The sequence below is a fragment of the Haplochromis burtoni genome, unplaced genomic scaffold (genome assembly GCF_018398535.1).
Source record: "Haplochromis burtoni strain Fernald_Lab_line unplaced genomic scaffold, NCSU_Asbu1 Contig_21, whole genome shotgun sequence".
NCBI classification, from domain to species: Eukaryota; Metazoa; Chordata; class Actinopteri; order Cichliformes; family Cichlidae; genus Haplochromis; species Haplochromis burtoni.
In genome coordinates, this window is record NW_024582382.1 from 1,407,745 (window position 1) to 1,426,690 (window position 18,946).

Genomic DNA, 18,946 nt, shown 5'->3' on the forward strand with positions numbered 1-18,946 from the left:
AAACGTCAAGCAGACCGCTGATTATCAGAAGTGTGAGAAGCTGGAGAATATACTCCGGTGTCCTGTTATATTTTAGATAGCAAGGAGTTTATTAAACTTCACCGAAACAATCTCCAAATTTCATTAACATTTAATAAACTATCATCTTGTCTTTATTTTTCGTTAGCACATACCTTAAACACTTAAAGCTGTAAGCTAATGATAGTTATATAAGAGCAGATGCATGCTGGTGCAATAAGCTGTATGCTGTACATCCAATGGATGCATGCTCTGATTAGTTGACTAATCGCAAAAATAATCGGTGACTAGTCGACTATCAAAATAATCGTTTGTGGCAGCCCTACTCTGCAGAAGTTTCCATTATCTGCTACAGCTAAGGAGTGGCTCAGTGTTCGTCCACTGAAGCTGAAACAGTTCCTTTGGTTCAGCATTAAGCTACAAAGTCATGCTTGATGTGACAGAGGGGAACGTGTTGGCTCATGAGTTCCCTTCCCCTCTTTTCTCTCTGTTAATTATTTTAAAATGCACCATAAACTTTACCATCAGTTCACTCAATCTGTAAGAAGAGTTCTCGCTATTAAGATCTAATCTCCCCTCATGTTTTTTATCTCAGTGTGGGCAACTATGGCTACTGCAGATGGTGATTACCATTAGTTCAACACAATATTTTGCCTGCCTGACACATTGAAAACTGCACTTTCAGTGACTTCTGTACTGCTGGGTTCCCAAATCAAATAACAATCAGAAGATCCTGAAATACACTCAGTTAAACATGTATGTACATTTCAAAGCTTAAAGTGATTTGCATTAAACTTATATCTGCTCATTCCAATGCCACCTTTCACCTCTGCCACATGTGATGAGGTAATCAAATTGCAGCCAGGGAGTCACTGATGAGTCAAAGTGAGTATAAATACTGTGACATAGCTTGAGGCTGATCAACATTTTTTTACTCTTAGAGGCCAGAGTAAGCTCAAAAAGTCCATTTTTGGGAGTTAACCAGAGGCCAGGTGCAGTCAGTAAAGCTGACTGTTGAGCTGCCGCAGCACTCCAACAACAAACTCCCGCAGCGTCTAGGAAAGAACATAAGCAGAAAACAAACTATAAATACCTCAACATAAACACAAAATAATAAAGTTCTCATGGGTTTTTTTTAAACATACTCCTTACCTGTGGCTTGCAGTGTTCCTCAATCCAACTGAATACACAGGCCGAAAGTTCTTGGAAGCTGCTCACTGAAACAGAGTTGCTGAAAGATTGAAACAGGGAGTCCATGATGCTCTGAAAGATGTTGAACTTGACCTGGTCCGACACCTGATCCTCTCCCTGCTGTGGGTTGTTTTGGTGAGCCTTCACTATGTGCTCATAGTTCCTATTAAAACATTTAAAAAAAAAAAAGGGGGGGGGTTAATATAATTTCATAAACAATGAATTTGAGTCATTCTTTTGAGAACATGGATAAAAGCACACATCAATGCATTCCCTACTCCATAGTTTTCTTTCTTTGCCCCCAGACCAGCATTCTTTTTACAATCTGTCTTTCCATCGGTCTGGATGGAGAAAAGATGTGACTTGCACACAGTGCAGGTATGTTGAGAGGATTTAGGGAAGTCTCAGATCGTCAAAAAAAGAAGACCTGTGAAGTACACAATGTGGAAAAAGCAGTTTGGCTTATAAATTTTAAACCACTCACGTTTTCATAATCTTAAGCGCCATCACTTCTTTTCTTAGGACAGAAACTTCCTCCTCTTGCTTCTTCTTTTCTTTGTGAAGGAAATGGATGTAGTCAATTGCTAAAAACAAAACAAAACACAACAACAACCAAGAAATCGTCAGTTGGGGATTTTTGCCTTATACACAAGTTTTAGGTACACTGTTGAAAGTTAACCTTTATACTGAGGGTGTTGGTACTGTTACTTCCCCTTTTGTTGGGTAAAGGAGCCCCTGCAAGACAGGAAGTATCTGTTCTTCCTTGAACTTAGTCTATCGTCTCTTTTTATTGTTAAATGTGGCCAAGTGAGATGTAACTGAATGAAAGCTAGCGCCATACAAAACAAGGTCAGTACAAAGCACTATTTTTTTCCATAGCACATAAACATAAACTAGGATAGAAAAGTGCTCTTTTCTTATCAAGATGTCAGATGTATTAATTAATATATAGATTATCTCAAACTAAATCTGAAGTCAAGGTTACTCAGCAGAGACAGTCCAAGTTTGTTCAAATGTTAACAAAGGTTATGTTTGACCACATCTTACTTTTTTGCAGAATAGTAGCCTTGCTGATCTTCTGTGCTCCCACCGCAAATTCAGACTGCTGCTGGCAGGTTGGAACGATTGACTGGAGGTCATCATATCCTTTCTAATGTTAAAAGAGAGCAACTAGTAACTACTGAAAAAAGTTAAAGCAAATCTCCAACTTTCAAGATGTGTGTCCTTACTTTAATAGCATCTCTACGCTTCTGCTCAGCTTGTGTGTGTGCTTGTCTCCGACGATCTTTATACGAGTCCTTATATGTTTCATGCCTGTAGTCGCTGTCTTCATCATCTATGTGGGAATAGATTAATACTCATTAATGAACAAATAAAAATCTGAACCATGACATTAGCAGTGTTTTTGTTAGCCAACTTACAAAATGCTGAGGTAGCTATTTTTAAAAAGTTGATCAAATCAATTCATAACTGTACAAGATTATTAACCCTGGAGTCATTCCTGTGTTGGCACTCATTTCACACATATAGGCAACCTCATTGTTTTTCATCAGTATGAATTACTGTGATGCACTTAATTTACAAAGTAAATTATTATTTAACATCTCATAAAACCCTCAAAGAATTTAAGAAAATATTGTAAAATACGAAACACATGTTTCCATAATTAAACATGGAATGATACAGGAAATATTTTCTACCTCACACAGCAATCCTTGTGTTTGGGAAGTAAGAAAATTGTATGTATAAAGCAGTCACAAAACACTGTACAGCAAAATAGAGTGAAATAAATATGAAAATTAACTGCTAGAATAGCAATACAAAAAAAATATTTAGATCTTTATTTATATTTATTCAAACTGCGTTTTTGTTTTTTAAGACATATTTCAGGGCCATACTGTTTTGTTACTGTAACATATACATTTTCTAACTTCTGGAATAAATAAAAATAAAAGCTTTAGAGCTAAGCTTAATATATATTTTTTATTAATCACAAGCAAGAGAGATTTTTCCTTTTGTACAAATCATTGAGAAATATAAGCAAAGCTGTCTCTATGTCTCATTGTATTTCGCTTTTACACTAAATAAACAAAAATATCTGACTGGCTCAGGCTACAACAACCAAACAAGTAAACAATTAACCTACACTACAATTACATTACTAGTATCAAACTATCACATAAATATACAACATTCAAACCCAGTACCTGTGTTTGGCACTGAAGAGGCACTTGTTGAGCCGATACTGTTGGCCCGGGACACTACAGTACCCTTTCTGATTGCTTCAGAGATATAACCTAGACAACAAGACAGCAGTGATCAAACATAACTCACAACAAAATCAAAACATATTTTGATATACATCTATAATCGGTATCATGTGAGAGATCAGATTACACTGGTGATGAAGTACAACACAAGAACTGACTGAATACTCACTGTTGTCAAAGCCACCATCGCTGAAAGCACCATCAGATGTCTGCCGAGCCATCACGAGAGAGCAGAAGATAGAAAAAGGCAAAAAAAATAAGAGGCTGTGCAGCTAATGACAAGGGAAAACGCTGTGCTGCCCTACATTTGTTTGACAAAAGAGCAATAGCCAACCAGTTAAGCCCCCACTGAGCATTGCCCTGATTTGTCCAATTCAGGAAAACAGGTGGGTAAAAAGCTGTAGAAAATAAGAGCCTTCATCACAGAACTATTGTTTGATGTAGGGCACAGCTGTCTAATTTGTGGTTTCCAAAGTTTCAAAAGCTCAGGAGGGGGGGGGGGAATGAATATATGTTAAGTTTAAACAATAGATGTTTACTTACGTACTGTAAAATTACTATACCCAATTTATTTTAGAGACATTTTTTTTAAATGGGGGCCCTGAACACATGTTAATTATTTTTAATTATTTATTTTCTTTATTTTATTTCCACAGACTCCATATTAAGGAATCGGTGGAACGAAGACAATTTCAATTTCTGTGGTCTGGTAATTAATTATATACAGTATATAGTAGCCTATCAGACAAGGTAATGTGAGCTTCACAAACACTGATGCTGCACTGTAGATTTGCAAGAAACAAGCAGCTACTCAGACCTTTTTTCTTTAATTTAACTTTGCGTGTGTAGGTGAAGACATGTTGTATACACCATAGGGGGAACAATGGCTGATTTGTTTACATAAGTAGGCAATTGGTTAGCTAACCAATACAGCTTTCTAACGTTATCAAAACCTCGGAAGCTAACGTTAGTTAGCCACGGAGCTAACAAACCGTGTACTCCCTGCACTTTACTAAAGCTTCAACTTTAAGACAGCACAGCTTTTGCCATTTGCCAGTGCTGCCATACGCCTAACACATGAGTCATTTGAAACCAAAAAAGAGGTTTCTGATAGCAGTTACTCACTTTCCACTGGTCCTCTGGAGATGTTGTCGGGTCCGTCATTTTGGAATGCGACGGATTTCTTCTTCTGTGCACCATGGTAGTGAATTGTAACTGTTCTTGAAAACGCCACCCCATGGTTTGAAAGTAATACTGCAGTGACTGACCGCATAAAATGTAGGTTTTATGTCACAGAAAGACTGTATTGAAAAGAAAAACCAAACAAACAGAAGGAGTATATAGTAAGAGAGGAAAACTAAAATAATATTTTTTATCAGTTCTTTGTCTTTTAAACACTTAAATAAATCTGCTTTCTTTCAACTGCTCTCTAATCTTGTTCATCATGGCCAGTGAAAATCTTAGCATCTTCAACTCTGCCACCTCCAGGTCTGCTTATCTCTTTTTTTAGCGATAACATTTCCTATCTCATTTTTGCAGCTATCTTCCTGTCACAAATCACCCCTGAAACTTGCGTCAATCCTCTTCTTCAGGTATCTTGTGTACCTACTGTTGCTTTACATGAAAAACACCAAGTATTTAAACTCACTTTACTTCAATACCTGTGCTCCACCGTTACACCTGTAAGTAAATGATTAGCTTTATCCTTTTGATGATTTTTCCCCAGCATTTCCCTGATGTCTAAACACCTCTCCAATCTTCTCTTTTGATCTTTTCTTTTCACTCAGCTGATAACACGGTTGCCTTCCTGTGAGTCTCAGAAAGCTTTGAAAATGAATATCCTGTTGCATCAGAGCTAATAATTTTCACTTTCTCGAAGAAATGCATCTGTGATAAACTTATTATTCTTTTCCTCAATAGAAATCATTTGTATACACAAAAACCTCTTAAATTACTGAGCCAACGAAAGGCTCAGTAATTTAAGTAATTCCCACTGGATAGATCTCACTAGATGCAGTAGTCATCTTCACCCACAGAGGGGTGTTGTTTGACAATTCTTGTCATGCTGAAACCACCGTTACCTGTCTGGATTAAACCACCACATGAAGGGAAAATACCAAAACAAATGTAACCTTTGACTCATGTCAAGCTGACATCAGTAAAATGACTAAATCTAGTACAAAAAGGTGGTTTCAGTGTGAAATGTTGCAAAGTTTCCTTTAAATGTGTAGTTGATTTACATCTAAATCGACATCTGTTAATCTTACAAAACTGGACAGAGTCTGCTCTCCTTCATTCCTGTAGTATCTTTTCTTTATCATCACCCACCTACTGCATGGTTACGTGTTTATCTTCCACCATGTCCTCCGCCCCAGGTTCTATAGCTGTCGTGCACAGGAAGTTACTCTTCTGCTTTTGTGCTTCTGTGGTTTCTGACTGTGTCACACTCCTCGCCCGCCTTCCTCTCACGCGCAGGCTTCGGTACTAAACTATTTAAGGGAGTTCTCGGTCAACTAATGTAGACGACAGTGCACGAGGCATAGGTGGACTTTTCTTTCTAACAGGCCTTAACAGGACTTATCACCTCATTTTCAAAAGGAACTTGAAGACAACTTAAGGAGAAGGGGGCCATGAGGATAAACTTTCTTTTTTCATTGCCCACCCTGTCCTCGGGTGTGAGGTGGATTTTGTAAAGCTGAGAATTAATGTAGACTGCCCTAGAGGCCCTAGACTTGGTTTGATTAGGCCTTTTTGCTATTGTAATTCAAAGTGACCATCTTTTGTCACTTTGCTTGTGGATACGGTGATTTCCTGGAGGAAACAGTTTGCGTAAATCAGTCCCCCTGGATTACTTGTGGAGATTAGTGATGGGGAATGCGGCTGGTGGGGGATTGGAGCATGAACCGGCCGAAGGTCGAGAGGCCAGAAACTCAGTCAGTGCAGCTTCAGCAATGAATGACTCTGCACCAACCTTGCAAAAAAAGCAGCCTCCTCAACCCAAACTTCCCATGCCACCAGAGAAGGAGCTGGAGGAGCGCTTCAACACAGTTCTGGTGAGTGAGAGCATGACACGCCATACACCCTTACTGGATTTGAAATCAGGCAGATTTTGCACAAAGTTTTGGTTTGTATATGTAAGGGCGATTGCGCAAGTAAGTAAGTGATTAAGAGGATCACAAAAAACACGTATCAAATCAGCTTTCATTTTACATTGTTACATTGTTAAAGTAATAACCCAAGTTTGAAAGTGACTGGTCTTTCACTCTTTGGAAATTTACTTTTCTCTAATATAGACTCCAATATGTACTTTACTTCATTTCTTATACTCTCTAGGTATATCTATAATATATATAAAGCTATTTGTCAAGTGAGAAGAAAGAGCTGAACGTTAGAAAGACCGTTAGACCCTCAGTCAGAGTCTAATGGTCTGTCATTTTCTCCAGTCAAATTTGCACAAATACCATCAGTTACTTAAAAATTTACTTTAGTGATAAAAACAATGACAATCCTGTCAACAAGTTGCCAAATTCTTCATGGTTTGATTAGAAAAATTCAAGCCAGAAACTGCTTGATAAATGCATGCACAACAGCAGGGTGAAATGGGAAGTTGAGCAATGCATTTACATGACGGAGGCCACAGGACCGGAAAGGAACTGTTTCACCATTCTTTCAACAGTCTCACAACAAGTTAGTAAAGATAAAACTTCAAGTATTACGATCTTTTAGATTATATGTTGCGCAAAATATCAAACCATGATGCTTAGACTATCTTAATCCTGGCTTATTCTTTACCTTTTTTTAATGAAAAAATAGAGTTAGCTATAAGATTTTTGATTTGTTTTTTCTTCAGTAATGCTAAGAAAAAAAATACATATCTACAAAAGTGAAACAAAGACACTATATTGTAAACAGTCATGTTAATCTGACATATCTTAGCCAGTAACATATATGAGTTAAGAGTTTTACTTATTCAAGGCTCAAGTTCTCCAGATTTTTACATCTAAATAGTTCAGTTTGTCCTACAATGTTCTCATTTTTAATTTTCTATAATGTCTGGCATTGTGGTGTATGTGCTAGATGATTTACAGCATTAAGTGTCTAGATATACATTTTAACCACACTCATTAAAACCACTAGTCTGGAAGTGGGCACATCTACTTAAAGCCACTGAAGATTCTTTGACCTGTCAACCCCTGAGGTTGTCCTGCCACTGAACATCTGGATGTTGGTATCAAATCCTTTGAGACCCATGAGTTGTAGGGTGTGGCTTCCATGAGTCTGGCTTATACCACAGAGGAAAGCACCTGCCTGCTATTATCAATAATATTGACACAAAGTTTAGGATGGTACTTTAACATAGGCTTTCCCAACAAAACATTAAATTACAAACGCAGGATCAGTGTTAATCAGTGCCGTTTTACATGGGTTTTAACCTTTCAAGCAAATATTTAGCATACATACAAATTTAGTGTATATAAAAATAATGATTTTGTGTTTTTATAGAAGGTGGGGAGCAATTAGAGAGTTATTTTTTATATAGTAAAAAACAAACACTTTACACAGCAAATATAAATCCATGCAACTATTCCAACTAAAACTATTCGCCTTTTCTCAAAAATGACATTGATTGGAACAGCATACCATGATTATTCTAAAAACAAGTCAAAATTCACACCATGTCTGCTTCATATGACAAACCTTGAATGGAAACATCATTATAATTTCATGCAAGATAATACCGTTTAGAGCCAGGGTTAACAGTTCATCAATATCTACACAAAATGTGCTCTCCGGAAAATGACAACACCCTCTCGAGTGTCTTCCTTCTTCAGTAAAATACTTGTCACTTGTCAAACCTCAGACTAGAGATTATATGGTGACCTCACCAGCAAGGAAACGAGAAGCGAACCTTCTTCTTTCTTTTTTTTGCATTACTGAAAAATGTGAGTACTTTTTATTTTTGAGCAACTAAATCAGAAGCTATAAACTTCATAATGCGAGGCACTCACATTACCATTTTTTTAAGCACCACAAAACCACAGCAAGACCTCTCCCTTACATCAGCCAAGGAAGGAGCCTCATCTCCTCGAGCACCAATGCATCAGATCATTTCCGTTTTCACTCCTCCCTTTTCAAAGAAAAAAAAAGTGCACAGAAGATGTCAAACCACTGCTCGAATGTACACAAAACTAGATTCAAAAGCCACACCCAACATCAACTGAAATTATTGAAACTTGCTGTAAATGATCACATTGATTCAAGCTTTTGATCAGCTACATGAAAAATAGTACCAGTGCAGAACCAGCTGCAATAATGTGAGAGAAGACTGTGAAAAAATATCTTTAAGCGAGACATAAATAATTACAGGGAATTAGTGATCAAAGAAAGTAAGTTCATTTTTGAGTGAAGCCTTTTTCCTTGATGCAGGGGCATAATTCTTAATTATGTTACGACCCCCCCCAAAAAAAATATTATGAGTTATGTTGCCCCCCCCCAGGCTGTTAATTTTCTTTACTCATTTCAGTTATTACCAGCAAAATAGTTGCATGCTTAATCATCTGGGAATTTACCCTAATTTATTTAGACAGAGATCTTGACCCCCCCAATGTTCAGCACAAAGTTACACCAATGCCTTGACGTATCTTATTCCTTTTAATTTGACCTTCTTTTAAAAAAAAACAAAAAAAAAACATCAACAACAGCCTCCTCTCATTCAGTTTCTGTGAATGGGGAAATAACCTTAGCACATGACATGTCCCTGTAGGTTTGATAACTCAGTGTGAAACTGCCCTTTTGGACAGTTGTATGCCAACTCAAAAGTCAACCTACACTGGAATCATGGATACTTGGTCTGTATAAAGGTCTTTATGAATTTCAGAAAATAACAGAAATATTACGTGCAGTTTATGACCGAAAAAGACATTTTTACTAAAGCTGAAACAGACTGCACAGATAATGTCTAAACATGGGTCATATTGTTTAAAAAGTCAATAAAAGTTGCTGACGCTTGAGTACACACTGAAAGCGTGTAACACATCGGTACCTATTGGCAACGATCAATGCATACACGTAAACACTGAGTCATCTGCTACCAGTAGGAGTTACCGCCTTTCAGTTTTATGCTGAAAGTGCATCTGAGGTATTGTTGTTTTGCATATTGTTACATGAGCAGGAAACACAAAGAAATTATAGCATATAGTATAATATCTCTCTGCTAAATATCAGTGGAGATGGAGTTGATTTTTTTTGTACTTCAAATACATTTTCATGTAAATTCTAAAACCCATTTTATATCTTTACATCTTTCTTCTTTCAGAGTTCCATGAACTTGCCTCCCGATAAACTCCAGCTGTTGAGTCAATACGACAATGAAAAGAAATGGGAATTAGTCTGTGATCAGGTGAGAGCTTTTATTTGTTTTTTATGAGTAACATATGCCATCAAAATGGACACGATTCTTGCAGCGTTGGCTCCACTGGGGGCAGAGTTGATATAAAGTGCGCAAATACACAAAGGGGAGAGTCTTTGCAAACCTTGCAACATAGTTTCTGTGGTGGCAACTGATAGAGGCGTCGGCATGGAAACAGAGAGCGGTTTGTGCTCGTTGTGTTTACTAGAATAACTTCAAATGCAGCTTGCTGGTAAAATATGGTTCTGGATCAGTCATTATTTGGGGTCGCTGCTTAAATTAATTCTACTTCAGCATGTGCTGACTCTATCCTCTGTAAAATATTCTCCCACAGGAGCGTTTCCAGGTGAAGAGCCCCCCATCCACTTACCTGACCAAGATCAAAAGCCTCTACCAGGATCAAGGAGGGGTGTCTCGTAGGGTTAGTAGAAAGCATTTTTGTTCTTTCAAATGTATCACCTCCATATGCGTGCATCATGTACCTGCATCAGTGACTTTAACCTCTTCTGCTTTTTTAGTTGAAGAAAAGGATCCAAGATGCCACCCAGGTCCTTAAAAATTTGGAGATATCCCTTCGGACCAATCACATTGGGTGAGCCTGTTTGTTTCATGAGCTTCTGTTTGGTTTATGAGTGTTTAAGGTTTAATGTATTTTATTTTGGTTTTTAGTGCGCCACAAGTATGTTTTCCAGATTTTTATAGCAGTTTCATGCAATCCAACCTGAAACTCTTTATCAATCATTAACGCTAAAAGATGATTTAAGGTGAACTTTAGTGAAACTGCAAACTGTCTGTGCACTTTACCTACATAAACCATTTAGCTGTTTTAGTTTCACTTGATATTTTTCAGCTGCTGATCAACAACTTTGCTGAAGTGGTTCTTCACCGCACCAACAGTTATATATAGTTTATATACAACCTTTTACAGAAACAGTACTTAAAGCTTCAATGTATTGTTACATTTGTACATAAAGTGGAAAAGTTGAAATAGCCAGTGCAGAAATAGTCTGGGTTTTGTTTTGTTTTTTAGCCCTTTGACTTTGTTGCATTTTTTTTCCTTCATAGTGCAACTTGTCAAAAAAAAAAAAAAGTAAGATTGCAAAAGAAAATCACCTGACTGTGCTGGATTCCATATTTAGAGTATGACTGTGTTCTGTTTTCTTTCTAAAGTTACAATCTTTGGCTATAAATCTAGTCTGGGCACAGAATCTATTACATATGGTCACTCCTCATGATTTACTTTTCTTTTTGAAGATGGGCCCAGGAGTTTCTCAATGAACAGAATAAAGGTTTGGATGTTCTGGTGGAGTACCTGTCCTATGCACAAAGTGACAGCTCGTGAGTACTAAGCAGACTTGAATGCTATTTTAGAATCTGACTGCGTTTCGAAACGTAATTATTCTATTATAGATTATGTTAAAAAGATGTCTATCTTTACACGTTTAAGGTTTGAGGTTGAGGCTATAGAAAATGGAGGCAGCCTGTCAGACAGAGGAAAATCAGCAGAAAGGTCAATGGAAGACTTGACCAAGAGCTCCAGCAGCCATCAGTCACATGGCATGACCAGAGCAGCTCGTGCACTGACTGTAAGGTAAGAAACTCAAGACTTGAAAGGTTACTGAGGTAACCTTCAGCGATGGTTTCAGAGATGTTGCACCGTTCAAATCCCTTTGAATGAAGAATGAACTTTAAACATAAGCAGCTCTACACACTGTCAAAAAATAGACTCATGCAAAGCAGAAGTGGTGTGAAAACTCCACGAACTTCTGCGGTACTGATAAGTACCACAGTGGTTTCCACTGCTGTGAGAACTGTGCCATGCTACACCTCTCTTTCTTTTAAGAAGTTGTTGATGTATAAATATTTAGGATTGAATTTGAGGAAATCTGTGAGCCCAGAAATAGAAATACTCTCAAATAAAGTGACAGCTCTAACTGATATATAAGTTAGAGCTTATAAGATTATAACTCTACAATATGAAACATAGGTTTAGGTTTAGTAACTTAACCGAAACAGTGCTACAGCACAGCCTCCTCTTAAAAAAGATAACCATTGACATTCTCATGCTCTCATTCATTCAGATCCCCTCATGTGGTCATCTAACTGTTTGTTAGTTTGTCTTTGATCCTTTATCTTCATTCCATGTTGTGCTACATAGCATCTGTCAAACACAGTTACTGTCCCAAACCCTAGAAGTCAAAGCTACAAGTATCTCACTGCATATCTTACCATATCCTGGCATCGACTTCAAATCATTTGCACATGCAGGAGCTTCTCTTCCCTCAAACATGTATTCCAACATGTATTACTGCTTCACAGAATAAGCACCACTCTGGTAAACAAGATGCATAAGAAGTCCCACATAAACAACCAGAGAGATGATGTACATGTGTGCATAATGTGCCTGCGAGCCATCATGAACTATCAGGTAAAGCTTTAGCACACAGTCTAATAAAGTCACTCAATTCCTATGCTGTCTTTAAAATGGATTATCACAGTATATGACATGTTTTCTGGGTTGCTAAAAGAAACAGTTCTTGTTTCTTGCACATTTGATCACATTTACTCTGGAGTGAACAGCTGTTTATATATCTTCCGTCTGCTTTTAGTCTGGTTTTAATTTGGTGATGACTCACCCACGCTGCGTGAATGAGATCACCCTCAGTCTCAACAGCAGGAATCCCAGGTGAGCGCATTTGTCTGTGAGATAAAGTGTGTTAACTGTCTGCATCCACATCTCACCCATCCTCCTCTGTCGTGGCAGGACCAAAGCTCTTGTTTTGGAGCTGCTGGCTGCCGTGTGTCTCGTCCGAGGAGGACACGACATCATTCTCTCTGCCTTTGACAATTTTAAAGAGGTGAGAAAAAGAAAAAAAAATTCTGGCAATTTCCTCATATTGCAAGAGCCCTATTTGACTTTGACTGTTCAGTCATCTAATTATTTCAGACTTCTCCTCTTTCATTGCTCATCTTCTGACTAACAGTCTACTGCTCACATGCACTATGGTCGTAATTTTAGCACATGTCTAGAAGTCATGCATGTTTATGTTTAAGACTGAACTCATGTACCGTACTTAGGTGCAGAATATACTCTCAGTATTAATGTTCTCTGAGGTGGGCTAACACATTATTTTTAATCCTCCCATATTCACAACAATAAAAATACATATTTAGCAAGCTTTTATTTGTTTGTTTTTTTAGGTGAGCAAAGAAAAGAACCGCTTTGAGAAGCTCATGGAGTACTTCGTCAATGATGACAACAACATTGACTTCATGGTAGGTACCACGGCCACTGGATGCAGCTTCACCAAGAGATCGTGTGCATGAACGACATTTAACTCTCATCGTTTCTACCCAAAGGTTGCCTGCATGCAGTTCATAAACATTGTGGTCCATTCAGTGGAGAACATGAACTTCCGTGTCCATCTACAATATGAGTTCACTCACCTTGGATTAGACAAGTATCTAGAGGTGTGTATATATTTTGTTTAAAGTCCCTCATAAGACCAGAAAAGCTACAGCTAATAGAAATGTATCTTTTGACACTGTATCTAAAATGGGCTGTGTTATTTCCAGATAAACAGATTCAGCTTCATGAGATTTTCTTAACTGGTGATTCTACATTGGTTTTAGGATTGATAGAGAGAATAGTTGTCTCTCCGTGTTAGTCTGCAGTACAATAAGTGTTAAATGGAAGCACAGATGCTGACCTAGTTAAAAGTTTGGTAGATAACTATTAAGTGATAATGATATACAGCAATTGTATTATATTTTTAGATTCACAAGAGGTCAGTCGCTTAACATCTTGTTAAGTTATTAACAAAGCCAAACAACTTTCATGATAGATACCATGTACTCTCTCTTTACAAGCTAACACCGCATGGAAAATATTAGCATTAACTGCTTTAATTTTACCAGACTAGAAGAAGCAGTGCCAGTTCAGTAGTCGAAGTGATCATTTATTCCTTTGCACTCCAACAGCTGTCCCAGCGGTAGAAAGCTTGTCAGATGTTTTTTCTTGTTTTGCCGATTTTATCATTTATAAACCAGACATGGTTTCTTTTCGGAACTTCATGCTGGTGATGATAAGGGTGCATGAATCATTGTTTGCCATCCAGTTCACTAGACACCTGTCCTTTTACAATCTGCTTCTTTGTTGGCGTTTCCACACCCCCTCGTGTTAACTGGAGGTGACAAAGGCTTGCTACACCATCTTGTGGTACAAAAGGGGTATTAGTGCATGCACCAGGCCTATGGAAGTTTAACTTATGTGCACTGTGTTAGAGAAAGAATTCATAGGGGGTTTCTTTGCTTTTAATTTATAATGTCTCTTTCTGACAACTTTAAGCCTATAGTGAGAAAGAAAAATACTTTAATATAGCACTTAAATAGTCACTTTTCTGATAAATTTACAACTTCAAGTATCCAGATGTTCAATTCTAATGCCCACTTTCTTCCTCTTTTACTCAGCTGTCGCCTCTTCATCCTGAATGACTCTATTTATACTTTTACTCTACTTTTTTGTCACACACTCACTTCCTCACGTCACAGTTAAGGGAAATGTATTCCTTTCTTTGATTGAAAAAACAAACAAAGTATAATTAGTGCTAATATTAAGATAAATGGCATAGTGGCATTTTGTTTTCTGCCATTAAGATATTAAATTTAGCCTTAAAACCTCATGTTTCATTCTCATAAATTACTTTTTTTTTTTATTAAAATAGAATCATGTTCTGTGATATTTTGTAAGTGATAATTTATTCCTATGATGTACCAATAGTGTGTATCTTTGTGTATTAGACTCTGAAGCTAACAGAGAGCGAGAAGCTGCAGGTCCAGATCCAGGCCTACTTGGACAATGTGTTAGATGTGGGAGCTCTGCTGGAGGATGCTGAGAACAGAGGAGGGGTGCTGGAGCATGTGGACGAATTACAGGAGCACAACGTTCAGGTTGGCATAGAAGAATCTGAGTGAATAAACGGAGGCAATGTTGTTGCACATTACGTGAAATCGTGCTGAAGCAGTGTTGCTTGTGTGGTGTTGCAGCTGAGTGCACGGCTTCAGGAGATTGAGAACCAGACAGCAGACAGAATAACTGAACTGGAGACTCAGCTCATGCAAGCCACAAAGGAGGCTGAGCTGCTCAAAGTAAGTGCTGCCTTCGAGTTAGCCAAGGAACATATGTAATCTTTACACAGATTTGTTTAAATAAGGTTAAAAGCATGTAAAAAAAAAAAAACAAGGACTTGAATAAATGTCGAAATTACTTTTTTTTTTTTTTTGCCATGGTATGAGCATAATCCTGAGCATGGTAACGCCAGGTGGTCTCCCCCCTTTATTTCAAACTACAATATCAACTTAATAACAGCTACAGGAGAAAATGACAAAATGTATCAAATGGTGATCATTTTTTATTTAACAGCAGTATATGGCTGATACTTTATTTTGCCCAGTAGTTATGTCTGGAAAAACCCCATCATTGAATTTGGATTTAGAATAAGTCAAAAGAAAATATGATGGCATAAAACCATATAGCAAACTGTCTTTTGTTTATGTTTTTGTCACCACTTTTTAAGGTTTAATCCAAAAGTATTCAATTAAACTTGACTATGCTACAACTCTGCGCACTTGTCCCTTGTAGGAAAGCCTGCGAGAGTCATGCTCCCAGGTTAGCACTTTGCAGCAGAGGGAAAGAGAGCGTGAGCTGGACAGGGAGAGGGAGAAGGACAGGGAGCGGCTGGGTATCACTGGCCCTCAGGGACCTTCAGAGCTAGAGCAGAAGATCCAGGAGCTGCAGGACAAAGGGCTAATCCGAGTGGGACGCACAGCCTCAGGAAGTCTGGACGTCCAAGTCATGCCTGTCACAGTTGTTGAATACATTCAAAGCCCAGCCCCAGCCAACCAAGCCAGCGCTCCAACCTCCCCGTCATCTAGCATCCCTTCGCCACCGCCACCACCTCCTCTTCCAGGTGGCTCAGAGCAGACTGTCTCTCCACCTCCACCACCTCCATCTCTACCAGGAGGTCCTGCACCACCACCACCACCACCCCCTCCTCCTCCTCCACCTCTTTCTGGCTCTGCAACTGCCCCCCCACCTCCACCTCCTCTCCCTGGCACTGGCCCTCCACCTCCTCCTCCACCCCCTGGAGCTGGCCCCCCACCCCCACCTCCCCCACCTGGTGGTGGACCACCACCGCCTCCTGGTGCACCATCTGCAGACTCTGGTGAGGAGAATGCTGAATACCCCCTCCCCCCCAAAAAAGAAACATGATGAAAGAAAAGTGTTAACCATTCCTCTTGTTTTTCTATTTTCTCAGGGGCTAAGAGCAGGAAGCCTATTCAGACCAAGTTCAGGATGCCTCTGTTAAACTGGCAGGCATTAAAACCAAACCAAGTGACAGGCACAGTCTTCAACGAGCTAGATGATGAGCAAGTCTTGGGGGTAAGAATATGCTTTCTGCATCTTTTACATACAGCAGAAATTATATCCTGAAAGAAAATGAAATTCTAATGTGAGCACACTCCCTGGCTCTTTTTTTGTCTATCTCAGGAGTTGAATATGGAAATGTTTGAGGAACATTTCAAAACTAGGGCCCAGGGTAACCCAGCTGACCTGTCCAAGGTTAAGAAGAAGATGACCTCGAAAGCCCCCACCAAGACATCTTTGATTGATGGCAATAAAGCCAAAAATCTGGCCATCACTCTACGCAAGGGGGGAATGAGCCCGGCCGATATCTGCACGGCCATAGAAATGTACGTGCTTACTTTTGCATTATTGACCTTCAGCAGATGTTTTTGCCATAATGGCATATTCTGTTCCTTCCTTCACCCTGCCTCTTACACTGTTTATTGCCTACACTAACTCTAACCCTCGTTTGTACAGGTACGACCAGCAATCTTTGTCCATAGACTTCCTGGAACTGCTCGAACCATTCATACCATCAGATTTTGAGATGAAGCTTCTTGCTAACTATGAGAAAGATGGCCGTCCACTGGATGAGCTGACCAACGAAGACCAATTTATGTTACGCTTTGGGAAGATTCCTCGCCTCAACCAGCGAATAAACACTCTGACTTTCATGGGCAACTTTCCAGACAGCGTCAAACGGCTGCAGCCGGTTAGTCTGTTAAATGCTTTGTAACTTTGGCTGAAAGGGATTATAAACACATACTTACTCACATACATACTTCTTTTTTTTTTTTAAACTCCGTCCACAGCAACTGAACTCCATCATTTCTGCATCCATGTCTCTCAAGTCTTCAACCAAACTAAAAAAGATCCTAGAGGTAAGTAAAACAGTATAAACGCTAATGAGGCATCTAACTGTAACATTTGGTTCTCTTAACCCATTTATTTCCTTTCAGATTGTTCTTGCATTCGGTAACTACATGAACAGCAGTAAAAGAGGTGCAGCTTGTGGTTTCAGACTGCAGAGTCTGGATCTCGTAAGTAGTGTTTTGTTTTTGTTTTTATTTTATTTTGTTTGCTTTTCAATTTATGGAAGCTCAATGACATTTTTCACCATCTTCATATTTCAGCTGTTGGACACCAAATCCACTGACCGCTCACAGACATTACTTCATTTCATCACCAATATTATCCAGGAAAAATACCCAGACCTGGTCAACTTCCACACCGAGCTACACTTTGTAGACAAGGCAGGCCTTGGTACATGCACACACTCAGGCTGACCAATCAACCTTCTTTTTAATTTGCTAAAAAGTTTAAACTCACTTGTGTTTCTTTGCCAGTCTCTCTTGACAGCATTCTTCAAGATATCCGCTCTCTAGAGCGAGGAATGGAGATGACCAAAAAGGAGTTCCTGGTGCAGGATGACAGCCCCGTGTTGAAGGAATTCATTAAAACAAATAGCGAACAGTTGGACACTTTAATCAAAGATAGCAAGACAGCACAGGTTTGTCTGAAGTTCTTATCAAGCTCTCAACTCTAAATAATGTCTCACCATATTCTGAAACATATTCATCTACTGCGTGCAGGAGGCTTACGGCTCTGTGGTGGAGTACTTCGGAGAGAATCCTAAAACCACGCAGCCCTCAATGTTTTTCCCCATGTTTGGGCGCTTCATAAAGGCCTATAAAGTGAGTTTCTGTGGTAGCGTTCTGATATTTGTCCTTTATAACTCGTGAGCTATATTTTAATCCTCTGTCCCTTGTCTGAATGCAGACGGCACAGCAAGAGATTGAACAGAAGAAGAAAATGGAGAGCGAGAGCCGTGAGGTTAAAGAGTCACCATCTCCAAACAAGGCTGGACCACAAAAGGTAAGAAACTATACATACTGCTAGTGTGCAGTCATCTATAGGTTTTTTTTAAAGCCTATATTAAATAAAATAGTGTAAAATATGAGTCATTCAGAAATGTACTTCAAAATATTCTTTAACTTTGTGATTTCTAAAGGGCCCAATGATGCCTAAGATGCCCCAGATGGACCTGATTGCAGAGCTGAAGAAGAGGCAGGTGAAACCACCAGTACGCGAGGGGAAGGACGGTGCACTGGAGGACATCATCACAGGTACAGTAACATGCTTCTTGCTTGAGAATCATTTTTAGTTTGTCTGCTGCAGTCTTGATGTTTAAATGAAGGGGAAATTCCACCATCACGTTTATGCACGTCTGTCTTTGTTTTTCATTAGATCTGAGGAACTCACCATACAGGCGGGCAGACGGTCGTCGGCCAGCCCAGCGCCAGGACACTTAAGCCAGATTTTTCTTTTCTTTACAAATTTCCTTTTGTTAAACAATTGTAACTGGAATTACTCATTAAAATTCAAGCAGAAGACAAGTTTTAAACATTTTGTATATACAACTGTGTTACAATTAGCCATATGGCAGTGTGTATTAACGACATATTAGTGTCGTTTTGCTCTGTAAATATAAAGTTGGAAATATTTTAATAATAAACAGTCCATAAACTTTAATTGAAATGTTACAAAACATAACCATTTAAGTATTTCTAATGGATTTGTATTAAACTTGTATTACTGGTATACTGTTACCCATTCAGTAATAAAAAATACTTTGTTTTTAAAAGAAACCAT

The 18,946-nt window shown here is 38.7% G+C and overlaps 2 protein-coding genes across 2 annotated transcripts; one reads left to right on the forward strand and one right to left on the reverse strand.

The window, feature by feature from the left end:
* Window positions 1-458: 458 nt before the first annotated feature.
* Window positions 459-4,731, reverse strand: mlx (MAX dimerization protein MLX). The gene is made up of 8 exons (XM_005920314.3): window positions 4,605-4,731; window positions 3,649-3,688; window positions 3,417-3,506; window positions 2,439-2,545; window positions 2,257-2,359; window positions 1,694-1,793; window positions 1,171-1,372; window positions 459-1,073 (listed from the first exon to the last, which is right to left on the reverse strand). The coding sequence occupies exons 1-8, from the start codon at window positions 4,716-4,718 to the stop codon at window positions 1,017-1,019; spliced, it is 813 nt and encodes a 270-aa protein (XP_005920376.3). The 5' UTR covers window positions 4,719-4,731; the 3' UTR covers window positions 459-1,016.
* A 1,174-nt stretch (window positions 4,732-5,905) lies between these two features.
* fmnl1a (formin-like 1a) lies at window positions 5,906-18,938 on the forward strand. Its single transcript, XM_014332995.2, has 25 exons — window positions 5,906-6,532; window positions 9,796-9,879; window positions 10,223-10,309; window positions 10,407-10,480; window positions 11,143-11,226; window positions 11,336-11,479; window positions 12,208-12,316; window positions 12,498-12,574; window positions 12,653-12,746; window positions 13,090-13,164; window positions 13,249-13,359; window positions 14,689-14,838; window positions 14,935-15,036; window positions 15,530-16,112; window positions 16,206-16,330; window positions 16,439-16,641; window positions 16,772-17,006; window positions 17,107-17,175; window positions 17,254-17,334; window positions 17,428-17,557; window positions 17,641-17,804; window positions 17,887-17,988; window positions 18,074-18,169; window positions 18,306-18,420; window positions 18,542-18,938. The coding sequence occupies exons 1-25, from the start codon at window positions 6,347-6,349 to the stop codon at window positions 18,604-18,606; spliced, it is 3,345 nt and encodes a 1,114-aa protein (XP_014188481.1). The 5' UTR covers window positions 5,906-6,346; the 3' UTR covers window positions 18,607-18,938.
* The last annotated feature ends 8 nt before the right edge of the window (window positions 18,939-18,946 follow it).